Below are 21,122 nucleotides of genomic sequence, written 5' to 3'. Positions count from 1 at the left end.
TAAATATTTTGTAATAAATATTTAAAATTATCAATCAATAATAATCGACCCAACTCAAAATTTTTAACTTTTTTTTTTTATTTTTGTTTGAATAGATTACTTTAAATATTTTGTAATAAATATTTAAAATTATCAATCAATAATAATCGACCCAACTCAAAATTTTTAACTTTTTTTTTTTTTATTTTTGTTTGAATAGATTACTTTAAATATTTTGTAATAAATATTTTAACATTTTTTCACTTAATAGACATCGACCCAACACAAAATTTTAACTGTACCAACCTAAATATTGATTACTAGTACATCAAAAATAGATATCTTTAATATCTTAAAAATATTAACTACGAGTAACTATAATTTAGGGGTGGACTAAATCGACCCAATTCAAAATTTTTAACTTTTTTTTTGAGATAATATAAGCTAAAAAAATGAGTTAAATGTTAAAAAATGTTAAAATTTTGAGTAACTGTAAGTTAAAAAAATGAGTTAAATGGTAAAAATGTTAAATTTTTGAGTTAAAATGATAAAAATATTAAAATTTTAATATTTTTGATATTGTCCTGTAGCCCGGAATATACATACTACTCAAGTCTACACTTAAATGAATCTGCGACCGAAGTCAAAAGGTTGTTTCAGTTTCTAAACGGTTTTAGAAATGTGTTAATTTGTGGGGATTTCAATGCCAGATCGACTGTATGGGGTGACAGTTTAAATTCACCCAGAGGTAAGAAATTGGTTGAACTTGTAAATTCATCCGATTTCTGGTGTCTGAACAATTCTTGTTTTACTTTTAAAAGAGATCTAAACAGGACCAATGGGTCGGTTTTGGATCTAACCTTCACAAATGCTCCTACCAACTGTACTTGGAATCTTCTGCCTTTTCAGCTTGGTGGTAGCCACCATTTCCCGATTCTAATAGAGTTCTCCAAAGTTAGTATTAACAATCCCAAATTTCTGGCCAAAAAGAAGCTTCTAAATGCCTTAGGGGATATTTCCTTTGATCCATCTTTTGAAATGATTGAAAATAAACTTCAAGAAGAAATATCTGCTGCCACCTTCCGTTGGTCTGAGAAATGCAAACCAAAGGCTTGGTGGAATGAGGGACTAGCCAAGTCCTATCGTCTACTTGTTGCTGCTTACAAAAAAGCTAAACACTACCCATCTCCGGAAAATTTGGAAGTAGCTTTGCAACGCAAGAAGGTGTGGCAAGCTGAAGTGAAAGAGGCCAAAAAAGAAAATTTTGAGGAAAAAATTGCGGAGCTAAATTGTAATTCAAATTCGAGAGAGGCGTGGAATTTTGTTAAATGCCTTAGAGGAGTAAATGGATACTCTGCAGACTCTAAGTGGAACTCAGATAATAATGATGTGTACCTTAAGCATTTGAAATCACAGGTACCACCCAACTCTGCTGTCTGGCAGGAACTACCCAATACAACTCCTGTATCCAGGCTAGCCTTTCAGTATGATGAAGTGGTCACGGTGCTTAATGCCAAAAAACGGCGCTCAGCAGGAGGCTGTGATGGAATAACATACGACATGATTCGCGCTCTCTCTGACAAAAGCTTATGCAACCTTTTAACAGCGCTAAATGATGCTTTTCTTGCAAATAATATTAGAGAATCGTGGAGATATATTAAGATTGTTCCCATTCCAAAAAAAGATAAAGACCTCACAGACTTCAAAAATTTTAGACCTATTTCCCTGATTTCAGTCATGTTAAAGTTAATTAACCAAATGCTCAAGCTAAGAATAACCGATGCCTTTGATGGGAGTCGCGCCCTCCCCAGAAACTCTTTTGCGTACAGGAAGGATAGATCGGCTGCTATGTGCATCAATCAATTACAACATGAAATTGCTGTATGGAAAAATAGAGGTCTTAAGGTTATACTCCTTACCTTGGATATAGAAAATGCCTATAACTGTGTAAGGGGTAATCTGTTAGTTGATATACTCAGAAAAAAAGGCATAGAGAGTCATTATACGTCCTGGATTGCGAATTTCCTATCCAATAGAATCCTAAAAATTGGTACGGATTCGATTGTTGTAAATGACGGCTTACCCCAAGGTAGCTGTTTATCGCCTATACTTTTTAATGTCTATACGGCTAAGTTGCACGATATTCAGGATAATTGTACCTCCATCTATCAATTTGCGGATGATTTTATTATTGCCTCATATCATAGAGATTTTGATTTGGCTGAGGCCAATCTCCACAGTAAAGTTCGAGAGTTTAATCTTGTGGCAAATACGTTAAATCTGTCATTCAACCTTGTGAAATGCAACCTGATGTATGTTGCAAAGGGAAACCGTAAAACTCTAAACAATAATTTTGGCAGTGTGATGATTAAACAGACAAAAAGTATTAAGTTCCTTGGCCGTGTAATAAGCTCATCACTGACCCTAGGAACGCACTATGATCAGATAATCAAGGAATCGGCATTCAATTTAAATTTTTTCAAGATGCTGACTTCTGTCAGGGCTGGGTTACACCCTCAGACTGCTATGAAGTTCTATAGAAGCTTTATAAGATCAAAAATTGAGTATTGTAGGACCACTGCCGGTCATGCAAATAAGACTGTGATCAGAAAGATTACTACCTTTCAAAATTGCTTCCTTAGGAGAAGTTTAGGGGTTCCTCCAGCTACACCAGTTCCCTTGCTGTATGCTGTTGCCCATGAGTTACCACCCACTGAAAGATCTCTTTGGCTTACTGCCAAAGAAATCGTAAAATTAAAACAAACAAACTCTAGCATTTACAAAATGATTGAAAACTCTGCAGAGGTTAAATCCAGTTATAGCTTTGTTTTCAAAAAATTTGAAGAGATTTTTGTGAATACCAATGTAAATTTAATGACTGTAAACTGTGAAAACTTGGTGGTGATAGATGACTCCTTGTCTAGAGCGAAAAGCAAATTTTCCAATCATGAAATTAAAGCTATTTTTGCTGAAAAAATCGATGAACTCAAGCGTGATGGTGTCGATCTTCTGGCAACTGATGCGTCTGTTGAGCTTAATGCCGTTGGGTGTGGCATTTTTAATGTTACAAACAACACGGAGCATTTGTTTAAAATAGAAATGCGAACCTCCTCCACTTTTGGTGAATTGTGGGCCTTGCTTAAGGCCTTAGATATTGCGAAAGAATGCAAAATGAGTAAGATCTGTATCTTTACTGATAGTCTGAGTTCATGTCTGCTGCTCAAGAAAGCGAGCTCCAACAACTGCTGTGTTACTCTTTTTAAACAAAACGTAAATGAATACGGTTTTGATAGTGTTCGGGTGATTTGGACGCCTGGACATGTTGGTATTCCAATAAATGAAAGAGCCGATGCTATTGCAAAAAAAGCTGTTTGCTACGGTTCAATATTGAGCGTAGAATTCACTTTTGAAGAGGCACTCAGAATTATAAGAAATTTAATACTCAGGGATTGGTATGACGGCTTTCGTTCATTCTCAGAAGAAAAACCAAACCTTTTTGCCAAACTGCATGATTGCTTGCCGACAAAACCTTGGTTTCATAAAGCTTCCTTTGATGTCAAAATTATCAAAATGGTAAATAGAATACTAGTAGGATGTACTTATGACAGCGTATATTTGCACAAAATAGGGGCCAATAACACTGATCTTTGTATGTGCGGTGAAATTAACTCGTACGTTCACAGAATCTTTAACTGTCCACTCCTTAATCACATCAGAACAAATTACAGCTTTTTTGATTCATACACAGACCTCGTTTCCATATTTAAAAACAATGAAGTCTTTAAGTCTTTTATTTCATTTCTTAGTGCTGCCAACCTTTCTTTTTAAATAATTTCACTCTCAAAACTTTGATGCACCAGAGCACTTAGTTTTACATACCGAAAATAGGTATTTTTCAATACCAAACGTTGAACACCCTGGCTTTTTGTGGATGTAAAATCCCGCCAAACACATCTCAAATTCCAAAAAAAAAAAACAATTTATTTGTTAGAAAACACCGCTATGTATTTGTAGAAATAAAACATAATTTTATGGAATCGAGGCACTTCCTGGACATATTTACTTTGATATCATAATTTCCAAATATTGTCAAATTTAAATGGATTCAGTGAAGATATGTCGTGCTTGTCTGGCGACAGAAGATCGAGTTCATCTATTAGATTGGCGACAGCCTATTGATTCCTTGGAATACGATTTGTCATACAAAGAGTGTTTTTGTAAATGCACACAAATCAATCTCAGTTTTAAAGATGACGGAACCGAACGTGATGAAACCCGAACGCAATACCTGTGCCTGTACTGCACCCAGAAGCTAAAAGACGCTTATGATTTCATTGAAAAAGCGAGGAGAGCCGATAATGAATTACGTTGCGCAAAGGCCGAGAAAGTTGAATTGGAGAGCATCGAAAGCAATTTTGAATGGGTTCCAGTAGAAGTTAAGCTAATGGAAACTAATAAGCCAGTGGAGAAGGTATTTTATTTATAATTTGTACAATATGTAATACAATATGTATTTTTATTTTTTCAAAAGGACTGCAAGGAAGATATAAAGGAGACAAATGTGTGGGACGAACGCTTTATAGACGATGCTAGAATGGATATGTCAAATAACATCAAACGCGAAGAAAATACGGACGAAAAATTGGCAAACGAACCGTATGAGCATTGTATGGACGAAGCTGCGGTAGTTTTATCAAATGAGAGTGATCACCATAACTCTGCTCCCACATATTCGTGGAATGAGAACACAATGGACGATAATGGAATAGCTATTTCAGATGACTTCGAACATGGGGACAACATTGATAAAAAATTGGCAAACGAATCGGATGAGCATTGCATGGACGTATTTGGGAAGCTGAATGAAGACGAACGCAAAAATTTAAAGAAAAGAGGCAAAGTGAAAAATAAGTCCGATCCTTCTGGGAAACATTTCACAAGATTGGACGAGCTTGTCAATTGCGACGAATGTCAGAAAACCATGACGAGAAAAGCTTTGAGAAAACATAAGCCCCTTCACAAGCCCAAATTTTTTCTTTGTCAAACCTGTCGTAAGTATTTTAATGCATTTCACTAATTTGGCCAAAATTATATGATTTAATATTAAACTTCATCAGCCAAAACATTTAGCGAAGCAAGTGGTCTAAAAAATCACAAACTTAGCCACAGAGAAAATCGGGAGAGATATCCGTGTGACAAATGTAATCAAACATTCTTATCAAGGTATTCATACAAAAAACACATTCAGACGCATGAATGCAACCAGAAACCGATATATCAATGCACTCAGTGCGAAAAATCATTTCTTCATAAAAACGGTCTAACAATTCATGAACTTCATCACTAAGGAGCCACAATAGAATGCAATATTTGCCAATACGGTACGTGCGACAAATAGACTTGGACACCCATTTGCGAACTCATTCGGGGGAATATCCGTTTGTATGTCATATATGTGATAAATCGTTTATCCACAAACGAATCTTAAATAGGCACTTGCAATATCATGAGGGATACTTCAGTTACACTTGCTTAACTTGTGGAGCAAAATTCTCAAAATATGACAAATACTATTCACATCGCATGCAGCACACTGGTTTACCTTATAAATGTGGCTCATGTGAAAAACAATTTCCAGGTGCTTACAAGTAAGTATTTTGTGTATAACAATAACATTTAAACACTTGTTTCATCTGACTCAAATATCTATTTTAGAATTAAGCGCCACATCAGAGGAGTCCACAAGATTGAACAGGATAAAGAAATAGAAAAACTCGTAGTGAGAATAAATATAACAAAGGAACATAGAGGACGAATAGTTGAAATTTTGAAGAATCCAGAAAATGAAAAATAATATTAATTACAGATCCATCAATCGGTTATGCAAAACATTTACTCGAAGCGCTTTGAAATAAACTTTAGCCGAATTTATGGCATCAATATATGTAGGTATATATATTATACATAAGTAGTTTAATTAAATGTGAAATGTCGTTAGTGAATGAAAAATTTAACAGTGAGTTATTCCGGTGATGTTGACCCGACTGACATAGGGACACAAGGTAATAGAAAGCATCAATTAATTTAAAAATCGAGTGATATAATATTGGCATGCCGGTCCCCTAATATAAGGTTTATGGCCTCTTTTAATTTTCACAATTCTTTTAAGTTCAACAGTTGCATTTTATGCAATATTGTGTTCTGGGTGTGCCTTTGAATATGATATGCAAACATTAGCTCTTCAATTAAAAAAAGGACATAAAGGTACAATTAATGAGAAAATGAATTGAGATATGCGGTACACTAGACAGGGCTAGTATCATCATCCCTGACCACCACTGCACTCACCGCCATAAACGCCCAGATAAATCGCGGGCTTAACCAAAACCGCCCCTGCGAGAGGACTGTCCTAGTAGCGTTGGACCTGAAGAAGGCTTTCGATACAGTCAGCCATTCCACGCTACTAGATGATATTTATCAGTCGACTCTCCCGCCAGGGCTGAAGAAGTGGTCCGCAAACTATCTGAGCGGTCGGCACTCGTCAGTGATATTTCGAGATCAAACTTCAAAGCAGAGAAAGATTAAGCAAGGTGTACCGCAGGGTGGTGTCCTTTCTCCCTTGCTGTTCAACTTCTTCATCTCGAAGCTCCCCCAACCACCAGCGGTAGTTTCCCTGATCTCATATGCTGACGACTGCACGATAATGGCGTCGGGCAATGACATCGATGACCTGTGTTCCAAAGTGAACAACTACCTCACCGACCTTTCTCGCTTTTTCACTGCGAGGAATCTCCAACTTTCCCCCACCAAGTCCACGGCGACCCTCTTTACCACCTGGACAAAGGAGGTCAAGCTGTCCCTTAAGGTAAAAGTCGATGACACGCCAATTCTGACGGTAAATAACCAAAAAATTTTGGGCGTAACCTTTGACAGCTTGCTCTCCTTCTCTGCGCACACAACCGCAATTGCCACTAAAGTCCAAAATCGCAACAAGGTCCTCAAATCGCTGGCCGGCAGCACTTGGGGCAAAGACAAAGAACTGTTGCTTTCGACATTTAAGGCAATTGGCCTGCCGGTTCTAAACTATGCTGCGCCTGTCTGGTCGCCTGGACCTAGTGATTCGCAGTGGACAAAGCTACAGACATGTCAAAATACCCCCATTCGGACAGCGACCGGGTGCCTCCTGATGTCCCCGATTCAACATCTACATAACGAGGCACAAATGCTCCCAGTAGCGGAGCACAACGAACTGCTCAGCAAGCAGTTCCTGCTGGGATGTTACCGCAGGTTTAACCCCTGCAGACACCTGCTTGAGCCTGAGCCGCCTCCCAGGCACGTCAGGAGACACATCTTAGACTACGCTGACGAAATCCAGGACAAAACTGACCGCAACCTACTGGACCGGAAAGTATTTAGACAGTCAATAAACGACATCCACCGGGAGACCGTTACTTCATGAACTCCCGTCCTGTGAACGCCGTAATCGGAGTCCAACCACCACCGATTGCAGATGAAGAGCTCCAGCTTCCCCGTGAGACTCATGTAACACTGGCACAATTACGTTCTGGATACTGTAGCAGGTTAAACTTCTGAAGGTACCCCGCACGACACTAACCACCTCTTCACATGCCCCCTCAAACCGACTCATCTAATCCCCCTCTCCCTCAGGACCCAAATTGTCGAAACAGCATGTTTCCTGGGCCTACCCCTAGATGAGCTAGACGAAGACGACCAATGATATGCCTACACAGACAGGGCTACCTATGCTATTAAAACAACAACAACAGAAAATGAATTGAGTTGAATATTTTTGAATCATATCCCGAGTTACCTTTAGTTGGATGCACCCGGCTTTAAAAAGTATTAAATCGCTTAGTTATAAAAATTTGAAAGCGGAGCTTGATCGAGTTTTTGTGCTGTTTATTGGGCAGAGAAAATTACTATCCCCTAAGTTCCAATTTTCAATTGAGAAATATTGTTAATATTTCAAAAACTATTGTAATTAACCGATTGAAAAAATATGCCAACTCAAAGGCAATTAAAGGCACATAATAATTACTGGAAACGAAATGGCATGTAAATTAGCCAGGAAAAGGATGACTTCCCCATTTATAAGCCCAGAACCATTTTGTGACCTTGGGAAAACTAACTTCTCTTATTCAAGAAGAAGATGAAAGACAAAATTAGCTAATCTAACGGGTTTCTCGCAACCAAAATCAACAATAGATAGGTTTGACCTAAACCGATTTAAAGGTAGTATGGAATTAAATAAAAATAACTTTAGAATGAGCACAGGAATTCTAACACTCAGTGTAAATTGAATCATCATTTTACTAACCTGAGAATATACGCCAATGGAACTTGCACATTCTGTAGTGAGGAATGAAACTGTCATGCGCGTGCTGGTGTCTTGCCCAGTCAAATTGGATTTTTGGCCTATCCGGTTGTGGATTTTTTTTGTTACATTTCACTTTAAATATTATGTTGCGTTGGCAACTAAGTAATTGCGGATTTCACTCATAGATGCCTTCAGTTGAACTTTTAGGTTTGCAAACGTATTACAAATGTAAAACACATTTTGTTTTTTGATAGTTTGCAATTCAGTTGTCAATCAGTAAAAAAAAGTTTTTTGATCAGTTGCGTAGTTTTCGTTTGGCTTTGGTTGAAAAATGGAAAATCAAAAGGAACATTTTCGTCATGTTTTGCTTTTTTATTTCCGCAAAGGGAAAACCACATCGCAAGCTTATAAAAAGTTATGTGCTGTTTATGGTGACGAAGTCTCAAAAGAACGGCAATGTCAAAGTTGGTTTGCCAAATTTCGTTTCCATGAAAAAATTGTCCGTGATTTTCTAAAAAAATCCGCAATTACTTAGTTGCCCACCCAATATTTTGCTTTGAACACACCAACCAACTATACAATATCAATGTAAATAGAAAAGTAAACAAACGAACGTAAACAAGATAGGAAATTTTGACACAATTACATCTATGGCGAAAAAATCACCTGGGCTCATCCACCACCCAAAATGAATTCAATACTAAAGGTGGCGTTTTCCCAAAACAGTTACTTTTTTTCGCGATTTTGACAAGTGTGACTTCAAACACCATAATAGTGCAAAACAAATAAACAATAAATGATATGTTTATGAAAATTCGCTGGATGGCTTGGTAATACTGCAATTTGAAGATTTGTGACTTTTAAATTAAACAAAAAAAGAAAAAAACAAAATGCCGTATGTTAATTGTGAAAGCACAAATTAATATAATGTCTCTAAATGCAGTTTTTTGCTTTTTATGCGGAGGACTCCGTGGCAGGAAAGTGTGAGTGTGTGCGTACAATTTCTTGTGTTTGGTTGTTTCCATTGCTTTCGCCTTCTCTTCCTCTTTACAAACAAGTAATTCTTCTTCCTTTTGTTTGTTTATTCTTGGGTTCTGACGACACAGCGAATTCAGAAGACGCAACATGGTATTCTATCATCCTTTGAAGTTCGTATGCAGCGAAGATTTTACAGATACGTTCGATCAGAAGAGTGTTTGCAAATTTGGAATAGTATATATTTCAAGAATCACAATACTACCAAGCCATTCATTAAATTTTCACAAACAGGCAAATTCCCTTCCTTTTAGTTTGTTTTGTATTGGTAAGGGACCGGACAACAGGCTTGCCAAATCGGGAAAAATAAAGTAACTGCTTTGGGAAGACGCCACCAGTAGTACTCAATTCGCTTTGATGACTACCTTAGCATATTCGCCTTGAGTACGCTCTCCGTTGGATATTTGTTATTTATTTGTAAGAAAACACCGCTATGTATTTGTAGAAATAAAACTTAATTTTATGGAATCGAGGCACTTCCTGGGTATATTTACTTTGATATCATAATTTCCAAATATTGTCAAATTTAAATGGATTCAGTGAAGATATGTCGTGCTTGTCTGGCGACAGAAGATCGAGTTCATCTATTAGATTGGCGACAGCCTATTGATTCCTTGGAATACGATTTGTCATACAAAGAGTGTTTTTGTAAATGCACACAAATCAATCTCAGTTTTAAAGATGACGGAATCGAATGTGATGAAACCCGAACGCAATACCTGTGCCTTTACTGCACCCAGAAGCTAAAAGACGCGTATGATTTCATTGAAAAAGCGAGGAGAGCCGATAATGAATTACGTTGCGCAAAGGCCGAGAAAGTTGAATTGGAGAGCATCGAAAGCAATTTTGAATGGGTTCCAGTAGAAGTTAAGCTAATGGAAACTAATAAGCCAGTGGAGAAGGTATTTTATTTATAATTTGTACAATATGTAATACAATATGTATTTTTATTTTTTCAAAAGGACTGCAAGGAAGATATAAAGGAGACAAATGTGTGGGACGAACGCTTTTTAGACGATGCTAGAATGGATATGTCAAATAACATCAAACGCGAAGAAAATACGGACGAAAAATTGGCAAACGAACCGTATGAGCATTGTATGGACGAAGCTGCGGTAGTTTTATCAAATGAGAGTGATCACCATGACTCTGCTCCCAGAATTTTGAAAAGTGTAAAAGAGAGAAGCAGAGTAAAAAATGGGTCTAATCCTGCTAAGAAAATTATACGAAGAATTAATGAACTTGTCAGCTGCGAAGACTGCGGGAAAACCATGACGAGAAAGGCTTTAAGCAATCATAAGCCCAGACACAAACCTAAAATATTTCTTTGTCAAGCCTGCCGTAAGTAAATTACTGCATATTCATCATTTTTATCGCATAACTAAATTATTAGTATTACTTTATTAGCAAAAACTTTTAGAGAAGCAGGTGGACTAAAGAATCATGAACTTAGTCACACAGAAAATCGGGAAAGGTACCCATGCGACAAATGCAATCAAACATTTTCAACACCGTATACATACAAAAGACACATACAGACGCATGAAGACAACCGGAAACCGATCTATCAATGCACTCAATGTGAAAAATCGTTTCTTCATAAAAGTGGTCTAACAATCCATGAACTTCATCATAAAGGAGCCACATTAGAATGCCATATTTGCCAAAAGCGATATGTGCGACAAATAGACTTGGACACCCATCTGAGAACTCATTCGGGAGAATCTCCGTTTGAGTGTCATATATGTGATAAATCGTTTATCCACAAACGTATCTTAAATAGGCACTTGCAATATCATGAGGGATACTTCAGTTACACTTGCTTAACTTGTGGAGCAAAATTCTCAAAATATGACAAATACTATTTACATCGCATGCAGCACACTGGTTTACCTTATAAATGTGGCTCATGTGAAAAACAATTTCCAGATGCTTACAAGTAAGTTTTTTGTATTAATCAACAATATGTTTGTACTTATCTAATTTCTATTATAATATTTTTCTTATATGTTTTTAGAATTAAGCGCCATATTAAAGCTGTCCATAAAATAAAACAGGAGAAAGAAGTAGAAAAACTCGTAGTGAGAATAAACACAACAAAGGAACATAGAGGACGAATAGTTGAAATTTTGAAGAATCCAGAAAATGAAAAATAATATTAATTACAGATCCAGCAATCGGTTATGCAAAAAATTTATTCGAAGTAAATAATACCAACTAGTATTACAATGTCAATGTAAGTAATATAATTAAATGCAAACCTCTATTAGTTATCTTTATGTATTTGGTCTTATGAAATATGATCATTATAAGTGGAAGTAGACCACGCATTCTTTGCAATAAATAATTTGATCATAAGAAGGTGCAATGTTGCTCGGCAAGTGAAAGAACAATGAATGCAGAACTAAATTGATTGTACCAGTGAATCATATTTCTTTTACTAAAACAGTTTTAGTAAAACACAATTAATTTGCTCTCCGTAGAACAGTGCAAAGAAAGAACCAAACTTTATGAATTAAAATAAAATTTCAGTCGCGTTTTGTTGAATAAAAGTCCCAATTATAAACATGGGTAGACAGCGTGGACAAAGCTCAATTGAAGTCAAAATTTTAGTTATTTGTAATCATGAAAAGGATAAAACCGTTCGGAAAAGCGTCCGACAGTTAGACATGGGAGTGGGTCGGTAATGGTATGGGATTGTATGTCCGGTGCTGTTATTAGAAATTCGTGCTTCATTAACGGCAATACGGACCACAAACAATTCCTAACAATTCTGAAAGAAAATTTGGTCCCAAGTGCTGAAATGTTGGGAATTAAGGACAACTTCCAGTACTATCAAGACAACGATCCCAAGCATAAGCGTCTATGGCTTATGCACAACTGCCCTAAAGTACTTGAGACACCTCCACACTCTCCAGATATCAATGTAATTGAACATCTATGGGCTCATTTGGAAAACAAACTGAAAAAGCGAGAAAGACCTAGAAGATGCTGTTAAAGAAGTGTGGGGGAAAACAGATCCTTTAACATGCAAGAAGCTGGTCGAAGAAGTCTGAAAGCTGTGAGAAAAAAATAAAGGCTTACCGACTAAATGTTAATTACACTGTTTTTTCTTAAATATTATTTACCTAACTCCACTTTATATAAATGTCCGAGTTCTTTTTTGCTATGTATTTTGCTAAGTTTTTATGTTGGTACTTTCTATGTACGAATGTGTTGAAGTTTGTTTATGTTTTTTGTAGTTTTGCAAAATACGCTCGACGAACGAAAATAAACTCATTAGATTTGTATTTAAATACATATTTTTTGATTTAAAACCATATCACTTGGGTATCCGAATTCTTTATTGAGCCACTGTACATACCATATAATGACAATTATAAATAAAACACAAATTTCTAACCGCCTTTTTGTATTTTTTTTATCTTCACGATTGCGCCAATCTGCACCAAATGACATACATTTTTAGCGGCTCAAAATGGCCTGACATTGCAATTAGCTTTAGTAAATATGTAGTAAATAACAGTAGAAATGCACGATGCACGATGCACAGGATCCTAGAGGTGGCGTCTTCCGAAAACCGCTGCTTTATTTTTCAGGATTTTATCCACCATTATTATTGTAATTTTCCGATTTGTGACTTTCAAATTAAACAAACTTATGAAAATTAAGTTCCCCTTGTAAAATTGTGAATGCACGAATGAATATAAAGCCTCCAATTGCATTTTTTTTTTTTTTTTTGCTAATGACACTAGCCAAGAAAGTAGGTGTGTACATAATAGGTCTGTTCATGAAGCAAAAACTTTGTAACAATTGCTACAATTGGATACATTTCTACGTGTAAGAATTTGCAAATGAGAAAAACAGCTGATCGGAAAGTAGAAATAAACACAAACTAAAATTTACGAATTGAATTTGCTGTTCGTAAAACTTCCAAATTGTAACTGGTTTTGCGTTCATGTACTTTTTTTCTAATTTTCTCTTTGAGAGCGCATTCTCGGAAATTAAGTTACTGGATAATTTTGACATGAACAAACCTAATTCCCTGTGTTTGGCAGTTTCTATAGCTTTCGCTTACTCTTCTTCATAAAAAACAAGTCATTTCCCTTCCTTTCCTATTCTTGCACGATGACGTCGCACCGAATTCGGAACACGTAATCTTGTATTATATTATTTTGGGTGTGCACTCACACAGAATATAAAGTAATAAAATAAATAGTGCAACAGAAAAATCTTAGATCATTTGTTTGTAACATATCCGAAATGAAAACTTAGGCTACTAAATTTATAGAACTAACGTAACTCTAAACTGTTTCGATCCTTTGTCGATTATTCATCGTTTTTTGATACTTTAATGGTGAGTTTATTTATTTGCGAAATATCTTCCACCTTGTGTACACTTTTGATATGCCGTCGAATCCTAAAAATTTGAGACTTCTATAACAGTATGTAAAAATATTAGAATAAAAATTATTTACTTATTAGGTTCGGCAAATCCTTTGTCACACATAGCACATTTTAGTGGTAGACCTGTGTGATCCAATCGATGACGACTAAGTTTTGAGGGGTGTGAGTATTCTTTATTGCAGATATCGCATTTATAACGGATACCATTATGAAGTAACTCGTGCTTTCTTAAAGCACTGGTTGTCATAAATGCCTTTTCACACTTAGAGCACTGGTAGGGCAGGTCACCGGAATGGTTCCGCATATGAACTTCCAAATCCACTTTTCGAACATAACGTTTCATGCAAACGCTACACTCATTTTTCGGGCCTGTGTGTTTCTGAAGATGTAGAGTAAGACTACCCTTGTGCATAAACACTTTATCGCATTGAGTGCACCGGAATTTGGCTTGACGCGTTGACAGGTGTATTTTAATATGGGTCTTATAAACGTCTTCCGTAAAAAATTTACGCCCACACTCGCTACAAGAAAAGTTTCTTTCACGATTTATGTCATGTGTGCGTTGATGCCGTCTCAGGTTGTTTGCAATACTGAAAGAACTTGCTGCCAAAAAATTACTTAGCCTTTGAACGGGAAATACTGTCAATTACTTACGACAAATGTCACAAAGGAAGATCTTTGGTCTATGATAACGCGATTTATGCTCTCTTAACTTGTTCTCGGGAAATAGTTTTTTACAATATTCACAAGGAGTTTGCATATATTCAATACTAACATTTTTCGCTTTCATTTTTTTTCTTTCTGTAGTATTTCTTTTGGAATTGGATTTTGAGTTTTCCTTTTTCAATAAATGGGCATTACAGTCCACAAGATAAATTGTCTCTTCAGATGTTTCCTTTTCTTGTAAGCAAATATGTTCTTTTGCAAAAGTTTCGTCATGTACATCCTGGACCTAATATACATATAATATATTATAAATTATTATTTAGTAAAAGTTGGTATAATAATTTTGTAGCAAATACCGTTTCTAATTTAAAATCTGTTTTGCAATCAAAAGGATTCAACGTCGGCTCTGATTCAAGCTTTAAATTATCCACACTTTTTATGCATTTCTTTATACTATCAGTCGATCCTTTAGGAGGTATATCTTTAGGCTGCAATATAGGACTACCCAATAGGCTATTGTCAGGATCCGATTGTTTACAATTTTCTGATTTGCATTCATCGATCAATGTTAAACTTACTTTTCCCGTTTTAGTAATGCTTTCACGAGCTATGTGCTGGATATATATATAATTATTACTACGGACTACAGGTGTATAAAAACTGTACAGTGAAATACACTACAAACCTTCGCATTTGGCGATAAATCCGCAGAAAAGTCGCTTTTACGCGATTCTTGTATATTTACATATTCAAATTCATTTGTTTCGGCAACATTTACATTATCATGTTTTTGTGATAAGAAGTATAATTCTTCGGCCGATTTTTGTGCTTTTCTTAAGAAGTGATATGAAATTCTTAACTCTTGAACGCAGTCAGAGCATAAAAAATGCATATTCTCATAGTAGGATGATGTAGCATCCGCTTTTTCAACATCCAATTGGGTACAAATTGTAAAACATTTCTGATATGTTAACGATTCATTCATAATATCTACTGACAAGAACCAATCATAAAGCTCCGAAAACTGTTTCTCAATTAAGCACGCACGGCATATATTTACCGCCATCGCGTCAACTGATAACGAATATAACAATAACACAAGGAAATATTTTATAAAAATCTAGTAGATATGAAACTATTAATATAGTCGATTTGTGTGATCGACTTTTATTCACAGCGAATATCTGGGTCCCTGTGATACAAGACCAAGGCAAATTGAATAACTCAGGTGGCGTCATTAAAAACAGTTACTTTATTTTTCGCGATTTTGACAAGTCTGCGATTTTGCAATACAAAACAAACTGAATTAGGAGAAATTACATGTTTGCGAAATTTTACATGTTGCTATATTTGAATTGACTGAATCAAGATAACTTAAAGATTGGTTGAATATGGTTTTTACACTGTCTCAATTTAAAACCGCGCACTTCATTTAGATAAAAATATCAACTTTAATTTAAAAAAAATCACTTAACAAAACGCACAATAAAACTACGCACTTTTGCACATTTATATTCACCGTATTCGTAAACAAACTGTTGCCATAGTATGAACATTGGCATATTAACTGTGTTTATTTTTTTTTTCGTATATCACTAGCACAAGCTAAATTTTCCTAAATACATTCCAAGTGACATCATCCCATCTGTCAAATTCGCTCAGAGCCGAATAACGGCATGTAGTACTCCTCTATAAATCTGTTTACCATGCCTTCAATGAATACAACATGAATAAGAGCAATAAAGATTTCAAGGCATGAGAAAAAATCGGAGTTGAAAGGGCTAACAAGAAATAGCATATGGGCCACCCTGTATAATTATTTCTTCATTGCCAGGAACACGGCCATTATTTTGTCAGCTGTTTCTCTCAAAACGTCAACTGAAGAAATTCATTGTCCTGTGTTTTCAATTAATTAGTGTTTTTATTATGAAGTATTGAAAATAGTATGCGAAAGGAAACATCTTTATGACGCAATACAAAAGATTAAAAAAATAGTTTGGCTAATTAAAAGCCATATTATATTGAAAAATAAAGTCATAGGTTATTAAAGATATTATCAAATGTCGTCTGCATCGGATGAGGACGTGGGCAAAACAGAAGCTGGAGCTATTGTCGACTTCTTTAAGTCGAGCTCTGAGGCGGATAATGAGCTATGCAATACTTTTAAGGACTCGGAACTAATGAATATTTCAGAGGGATTTTGTTATGCTGGTTATCGTTTGGACCAATACGCCCAGGATGTAGCGGATTTTAGCTCGCAATATGGCAGCGATTACAGTATATCTTATACAGCTCCTAACATTACGGGCAAACCTCGAAAGTATCCAGAATATGGGGACTTTCCAGAAACATATGCAATGGTTCGAATACATACATATGTATATATGTGTATCATACAAAATACTTTTTTTTTACAATTTTAATTAAAGCGTACTTACGGCGATTGGTGGAAAAAGGCATCAAGTTATGTTCCAGAAATTCAACCTCAAAACTTTCCAAATATTCCAGCGGATGATTATATTGGTAAATATGTATTACAAATGACTTATGTTATGTTAAGTTAAAAAGTAAAATTTATTTCACGCGATAGTTGTATATTTCGAGGAGTATGTTATTCCAGAGGAGATAGCGGTATTTGAAACATTCAATCCCGGAGCCTTAATTCGAATTTGGGCATATAGCATAACCAAAACTTGGTTTTGTCTTTGGGAAGCTGATAAATTATACAAACCTCCACCTCATACTGTAAACAAAGTACGCCGTTTTTCTCCGCAACTGAAAAAAATGAATTTGCCCACTAGGTAATTTTTAACTATTGTCAAAGAAAATGTAATTATTTCACCGATTTAAATTTTTAGAACTATAAGACTAGAATTTAATCACTCATGTTTGGGTTACTTTACGGAAATCGATGCTGTTTTACTAGGAGGTAGAAAGGTGAATATTGAAAGCGCCCAACGAATAGTCGACTATTACGAACGTCAACGCAAATGTACGTAGATAATTTTTATAACTTTTACTAGTTTATCTATACTCCAGGCCTACAAAAATATCCAAAGCATACTCATAGAATCAATAACTACAGGAAAATATACAAACTTTAGACAACGCAAAAATGCATTAGTGCAGCAATATTTTTAAGCCCTGCCTAAATAAGTGATCCATTAGATTTTGCTTTCAGGGTAACTTAGAGGCCTAAGAAATATGTAGATCGGACCAACTAAAATAAGTCCTCTCTTCATTTTATTTTATACACATGTTCGAAACCCCAGGCACGATAGAAAAGCTTCGATTTTGATTGTGGCCGGTACCAGATAATTTTTTCGGGACATCAACATATATTTTGTTTTTTCCTCGTTAATTCTCAATCCAATTTTATCGGTTGCTTTTTCCAAGTCACTGAAAGTATTTGCTAATGCATTAAGGTTTTTGCTGATTTTCGCAATATCACCCGCGTACGCGTATATTTGTGTAGTTCTGTTAAGTATATGCTAAGTTCTTTTGCATCAGTTACTTCATCTATTGCGCAGCAGAGTAAAAGATTAAAAATGGTTGAGGAAAGCGTGTCGCCTTGCCCAACTTCAGTCTGTATTTTAAAGGCCTTAGATAATCTGTCTTGTACCAAAACTCTCGATTCGGTATTGCGCAGAGTAGCGCAGTTAATGTCGGGAGCTCCTGATCTTCTATCATGTCCAGTCAGCGACCCACATACATACACATATGTATATATAATAATAACTATGATTATTTTATGCTTAGTGATTGTTTCCTATTTAGAACGATATTTTTTAATGCTCGTGAAGTGCATTTCAATATTATAATACAAAGCAATGCGATTGTTTTACTGAATCTATAGTTCCTTAACTTGTGCATGCGAAAGTATTTTTGTTGCAAAGTAAGAAACAGTTCTATAATCGGTCGATATACTAATATTTTATAATGTTGATTAAAATGTGTGCATATTTTTACACATTATTATTATTGTTTATTAAACTTATAAATTCAAAGCTGAATGGAATATATAAGAGCTCACTTTAAAGCTATCGACTCGGTTCTCTGTATATGTAAATCATATTTTCTTTGCAATTTTGTTTTCTAAACTTCGTGATAACATCTTTTTCCCGCCATATTTGTACTATGCTGTTAAATAATTCAGCTACTTCTTAATTATTCTCTAAATATTCACAGTTAAATACTGTTAGTTAATATATTCTTTGCTATCTGTTAGTTCCGCGGCATCTTTCCCAACTTCCACGTCAATTTCATGTTTCCTTCATTTTTAAGCACTTCATCTTCCATATAGTTTTTCTTTTTAAGTATAAAGTTTTTTTGTGTATATATATTTTTTATGGTATCACAATATCATAGAAGTCGGATTTTCTATTATTAAGTACCGACATACCGACAGGCCACTTATTACTCGTACGTCCACGTTTGCATGGCTTCAGTCAGAATATCATGCAAAACCATTATATTTTCTAATCCAGGCGTACGCTCGCAACTGACGTATAAGATTCTCAGCGCTATAATGTTCTCAGCCCAATGTTCTCATTTTGTATTATTTTTTAGTTGGCACTTTAAAGTGAATTGACTCAAGGCCGAAAATCCTATATACACTGTACTGATGTTTATGTATAAATACGTTCTTAAATTATTTTCGATGTTTTCAGGTTCCATTTTACGCAAATTACAAAGAATTCAATTTCGACCAAATATCAAAGGCAACTATCATAAACACTTGAGAGAGTTTTTTGCGAACGACCTTAATAAATTCCTGAACGTTTTAAGTAATAGCACTGAAGTATTAAAGGACGAGCCTGATCTCCAATATTGCTACAAAAGTGTTGGACTCAACGATATGCCGGTGTGTAGTTAATTTTTGACTTGTAATCCTGGGTGGCCGCAATAGCGAAGATTTTCCATTTCCATTTATCCTTTTGACTAAGAAGTTTACTCAATGCCAGCGGCTATTTGCGGGCACCCACGGTTGTAACCAATACGAAGGTTGTAATAATCCGTCACAAATAATTGCATTTTTGTGTGTTCTACAGTTTGAGATTATGTTGAAAATATTCAGTTACTTGGATTTAATATCGCTATTCTTAGTTGGACAAGTTTCCAAGTTCTTCTTTGACGTTTCCACACATCCATTGCTGTACAGCGAACTGAATTTAAAACCATATTGGCATCTCACATCAAGCGATTTATTATGCACTTTAGCAAAGAGAGCTACTGTTTTAAAAAAATTGGATTTATCATGGTGTGGTTTATTTAATACTATTTCCCCAACTGAATTTAAGAAGTGCGTAAGAGGATGAGGATTTAATTGTAATACAAATGTTTTAAAAATGTACACTATTTAAATTTTCAAATTAGATTTATACAACAAAGAGGTGACAGTCTGATATGCTTAAGATTGGACTCATGCAAGATATTAAATGCAAGTTGTATTGAAACTTTGGGAATAGTATGCGACAACTTAAGAGGTACTGGAATCGAGTTTTCACCATATTGTAAATACGTTAATTAAATAATATGCATCTTCTAACTAGAACTTTCCCTGAGAAATTGTTCGACAGATCCGCCACTACTGAACTTCTCCTGCTTGGCAAATTTAAAGAATCTGGAAAGATTAGATTTATTTCAAACGGTAATCGAACCAGAGTTGATACTAACCATGTTAGAAAATAATCGAAAATTAAAACACTTGAATTTAGGTAAGCACTATTATTATTACACGTTTAATAAAATATCGCATGTATTTACATTCGTGCGGATTAGCATTTTGCGGAATAGCTGTTAACATGGACGCAGTGGCTCAGCATATAGGGCAATATAACCAAAGTTTAATCTCATTAGACTTGTGGAAGTCACGTTTTCTGTCGTCTGTAGGCTTGGAGGCATTATCAAAATGCCATTATTTGGAGGAAGTTGATTTTGGCTGGTGGTACATGCTTTCAATACTTATAAATAATAGAAATTAATTGATATCGTTTTAGTTTACGGGAGGTCTCTCTTGGAGATAGTTTAAAAAAATTGTTATTAAGTTGCACTAAACTCAAGAAACTATTTTTGGCCACTGTACGTGGAATAACCGACAGTGATGTGGAGAATATTGCAAACTTTTGCAGTAACTTGGAACAGTTAGACCTGATGGGAGTTTCAGGAATATCCAAGGAACGGTATTATGAGTAAGTGTTACATTATATTTCTCCTTCGAGTGTGAAATGTAAATAAGCAGTGAAATGTTGCAGGGTGCTGGTGAAATGTGGAAAGCTGCAGTTATTGGATTTAAGTTTCTGTGATAATATTGACGGTGAAGAGGTACTCGTATTTTACTAATTTTATAGCAAAATCAACAGAGAAATATTGCTGGCTTATTACTTTCAGATTGCATTTTGGGCCCGCACCTTTAAAGTTAACATTAAATGCAGTCATATGCCTAATGTGCCTAATAATGTGAGATATTAATTAAAATTAGCGTTGTACAAAATTGAAAGTAACTAATTTTTTGTACGCATACAACTTATACAAATGTAAGCCAAATAATATATAAATATGGATAGACACACAAATTTCTTTGCCGTAAGTTTGCATTTTCAATAGGGAGAAACTCTTGACATTTATTTTGACAAGCTATAATATCCAACACAGCATGGAAATACGAAATTTACAAAAACTTGGAAACAATGCAGTC

At 35.4% G+C, this 21,122-nt stretch overlaps 4 protein-coding genes across 8 annotated transcripts; 3 read left to right on the top strand and 1 right to left on the bottom strand.

The window, feature by feature from the left end:
• Positions 1 to 3,974: 3,974 nt before the first annotated feature.
• Positions 3,975 to 5,529, top strand: LOC128856843 (zinc finger protein 62-like). Of its 2 annotated transcripts, none has more exons than XM_054092229.1 (4): positions 3,975 to 4,450; positions 4,511 to 5,030; positions 5,097 to 5,417; positions 5,472 to 5,529. In XM_054092229.1, the coding sequence occupies exons 1-3, from the start codon at positions 4,079 to 4,081 to the stop codon at positions 5,324 to 5,326; spliced, it is 1,122 nt and encodes a 373-aa protein (XP_053948204.1). In that variant the 5' UTR covers positions 3,975 to 4,078; the 3' UTR covers positions 5,327 to 5,417; positions 5,472 to 5,529. The 2 variants fall into 2 exon arrangements, with proteins under 2 accessions (XP_053948204.1, XP_053948203.1); XM_054092228.1 differs by having other exon boundaries at positions 5,097 to 5,421.
• A 4,020-nt stretch (positions 5,530 to 9,549) lies between these two features.
• LOC128856841 (zinc finger protein 239-like) lies at positions 9,550 to 11,631 on the top strand. The gene is made up of 4 exons (XM_054092225.1): positions 9,550 to 10,254; positions 10,315 to 10,693; positions 10,760 to 11,291; positions 11,370 to 11,631. Exons 1-4 carry the CDS (start codon positions 9,883 to 9,885, stop codon positions 11,506 to 11,508), a joined length of 1,422 nt encoding a protein of 473 aa, XP_053948200.1. The 5' UTR covers positions 9,550 to 9,882; the 3' UTR covers positions 11,509 to 11,631.
• Positions 11,632 to 12,825: 1,194 nt separating this feature from the next.
• LOC128856840 (zinc finger protein OZF-like) lies at positions 12,826 to 15,696 on the bottom strand. The gene is made up of 5 exons (XM_054092223.1): positions 15,111 to 15,696; positions 14,782 to 15,039; positions 14,414 to 14,711; positions 13,831 to 14,362; positions 12,826 to 13,772 (listed from the first exon to the last, which is right to left on the bottom strand). Exons 1-5 carry the CDS (start codon positions 15,489 to 15,491, stop codon positions 13,682 to 13,684), a joined length of 1,560 nt encoding a protein of 519 aa, XP_053948198.1. The 5' UTR covers positions 15,492 to 15,696; the 3' UTR covers positions 12,826 to 13,681.
• A 355-nt stretch (positions 15,697 to 16,051) lies between these two features.
• On the top strand, positions 16,052 to 21,043 carry LOC128856837 (F-box/LRR-repeat protein 4). 4 transcript variants are annotated; one of them, XM_054092218.1, is made up of 12 exons: positions 16,052 to 16,785; positions 16,855 to 16,948; positions 17,016 to 17,226; positions 17,284 to 17,417; positions 19,096 to 19,289; positions 19,477 to 19,727; positions 19,802 to 19,911; positions 19,978 to 20,075; positions 20,143 to 20,372; positions 20,425 to 20,616; positions 20,680 to 20,749; positions 20,816 to 21,043. In XM_054092218.1, the coding sequence occupies exons 1-12, from the start codon at positions 16,486 to 16,488 to the stop codon at positions 20,894 to 20,896; spliced, it is 1,965 nt and encodes a 654-aa protein (XP_053948193.1). In that variant the 5' UTR covers positions 16,052 to 16,485; the 3' UTR covers positions 20,897 to 21,043. The 4 variants fall into 4 exon arrangements, with proteins under 4 accessions (XP_053948193.1, XP_053948192.1, XP_053948194.1 ...); XM_054092217.1 differs by having other exon boundaries at positions 16,054 to 16,785; positions 19,978 to 20,142; positions 20,207 to 20,369; positions 20,816 to 21,030; XM_054092219.1 differs by having other exon boundaries at positions 16,055 to 16,785; positions 17,046 to 17,226; positions 19,978 to 20,142; positions 20,207 to 20,372; positions 20,816 to 21,030.
• Positions 21,044 to 21,122: the final 79 nt, after the last annotated feature.

The sequence above is a fragment of the Anastrepha ludens genome, chromosome 3 (assembly GCF_028408465.1).
Source record: "Anastrepha ludens isolate Willacy chromosome 3, idAnaLude1.1, whole genome shotgun sequence".
NCBI classification, from domain to species: Eukaryota; Metazoa; Arthropoda; class Insecta; order Diptera; family Tephritidae; genus Anastrepha; species Anastrepha ludens.
Note: the sequence above shows the minus strand (reverse complement) of the source record. Positions and strands in the feature narration are given on the sequence as shown.

Excerpts from the sequence above, each read along its gene's own strand:
- LOC128856840 (XM_054092223.1), bottom strand. The coding sequence starts at position 15,491 with ATGGCGGTAAATATATGCCGTGCGTGCTTAATTGAGAAACAGTTTTCG. Across the intron at positions 15,040-15,110 it reads ATTTATCGCCAAATGCGAAG|CACATAGCTCGTGAAAGCAT; the intron begins GTTTGTAGTGTA and ends ATATATATCCAG. Across the intron at positions 13,773-13,830 it reads GGATTTGCCGAACCTAATAA|GATTCGACGGCATATCAAAA; the intron begins GTAAATAATTTT and ends TCAAATTTTTAG.
- LOC128856841 (XM_054092225.1), top strand. The coding sequence starts at position 9,883 with ATGGATTCAGTGAAGATATGTCGTGCTTGTCTGGCGACAGAAGATCGA. Across the intron at positions 10,255-10,314 it reads CTAATAAGCCAGTGGAGAAG|GACTGCAAGGAAGATATAAA; the intron begins GTATTTTATTTA and ends TTTTTTCAAAAG. Across the intron at positions 10,694-10,759 it reads ATTTCTTTGTCAAGCCTGCC|CAAAAACTTTTAGAGAAGCA; the intron begins GTAAGTAAATTA and ends TTACTTTATTAG.
- LOC128856843 (XM_054092229.1), top strand. The coding sequence starts at position 4,079 with ATGGATTCAGTGAAGATATGTCGTGCTTGTCTGGCGACAGAAGATCGA. Across the intron at positions 4,451-4,510 it reads CTAATAAGCCAGTGGAGAAG|GACTGCAAGGAAGATATAAA; the intron begins GTATTTTATTTA and ends TTTTTTCAAAAG. Across the intron at positions 5,031-5,096 it reads TTTTCTTTGTCAAACCTGTC|CCAAAACATTTAGCGAAGCA; the intron begins GTAAGTATTTTA and ends AAACTTCATCAG.
- LOC128856837 (XM_054092216.1), top strand. The coding sequence starts at position 16,486 with ATGTCGTCTGCATCGGATGAGGACGTGGGCAAAACAGAAGCTGGAGCT. Across the intron at positions 17,418-19,095 it reads TTACGAACGTCAACGCAAAT|GTTCCATTTTACGCAAATTA; the intron begins GTACGTAGATAA and ends CGATGTTTTCAG. Across the intron at positions 19,912-19,977 it reads AGTATGCGACAACTTAAGAG|AACTTTCCCTGAGAAATTGT; the intron begins GTACTGGAATCG and ends TCTTCTAACTAG.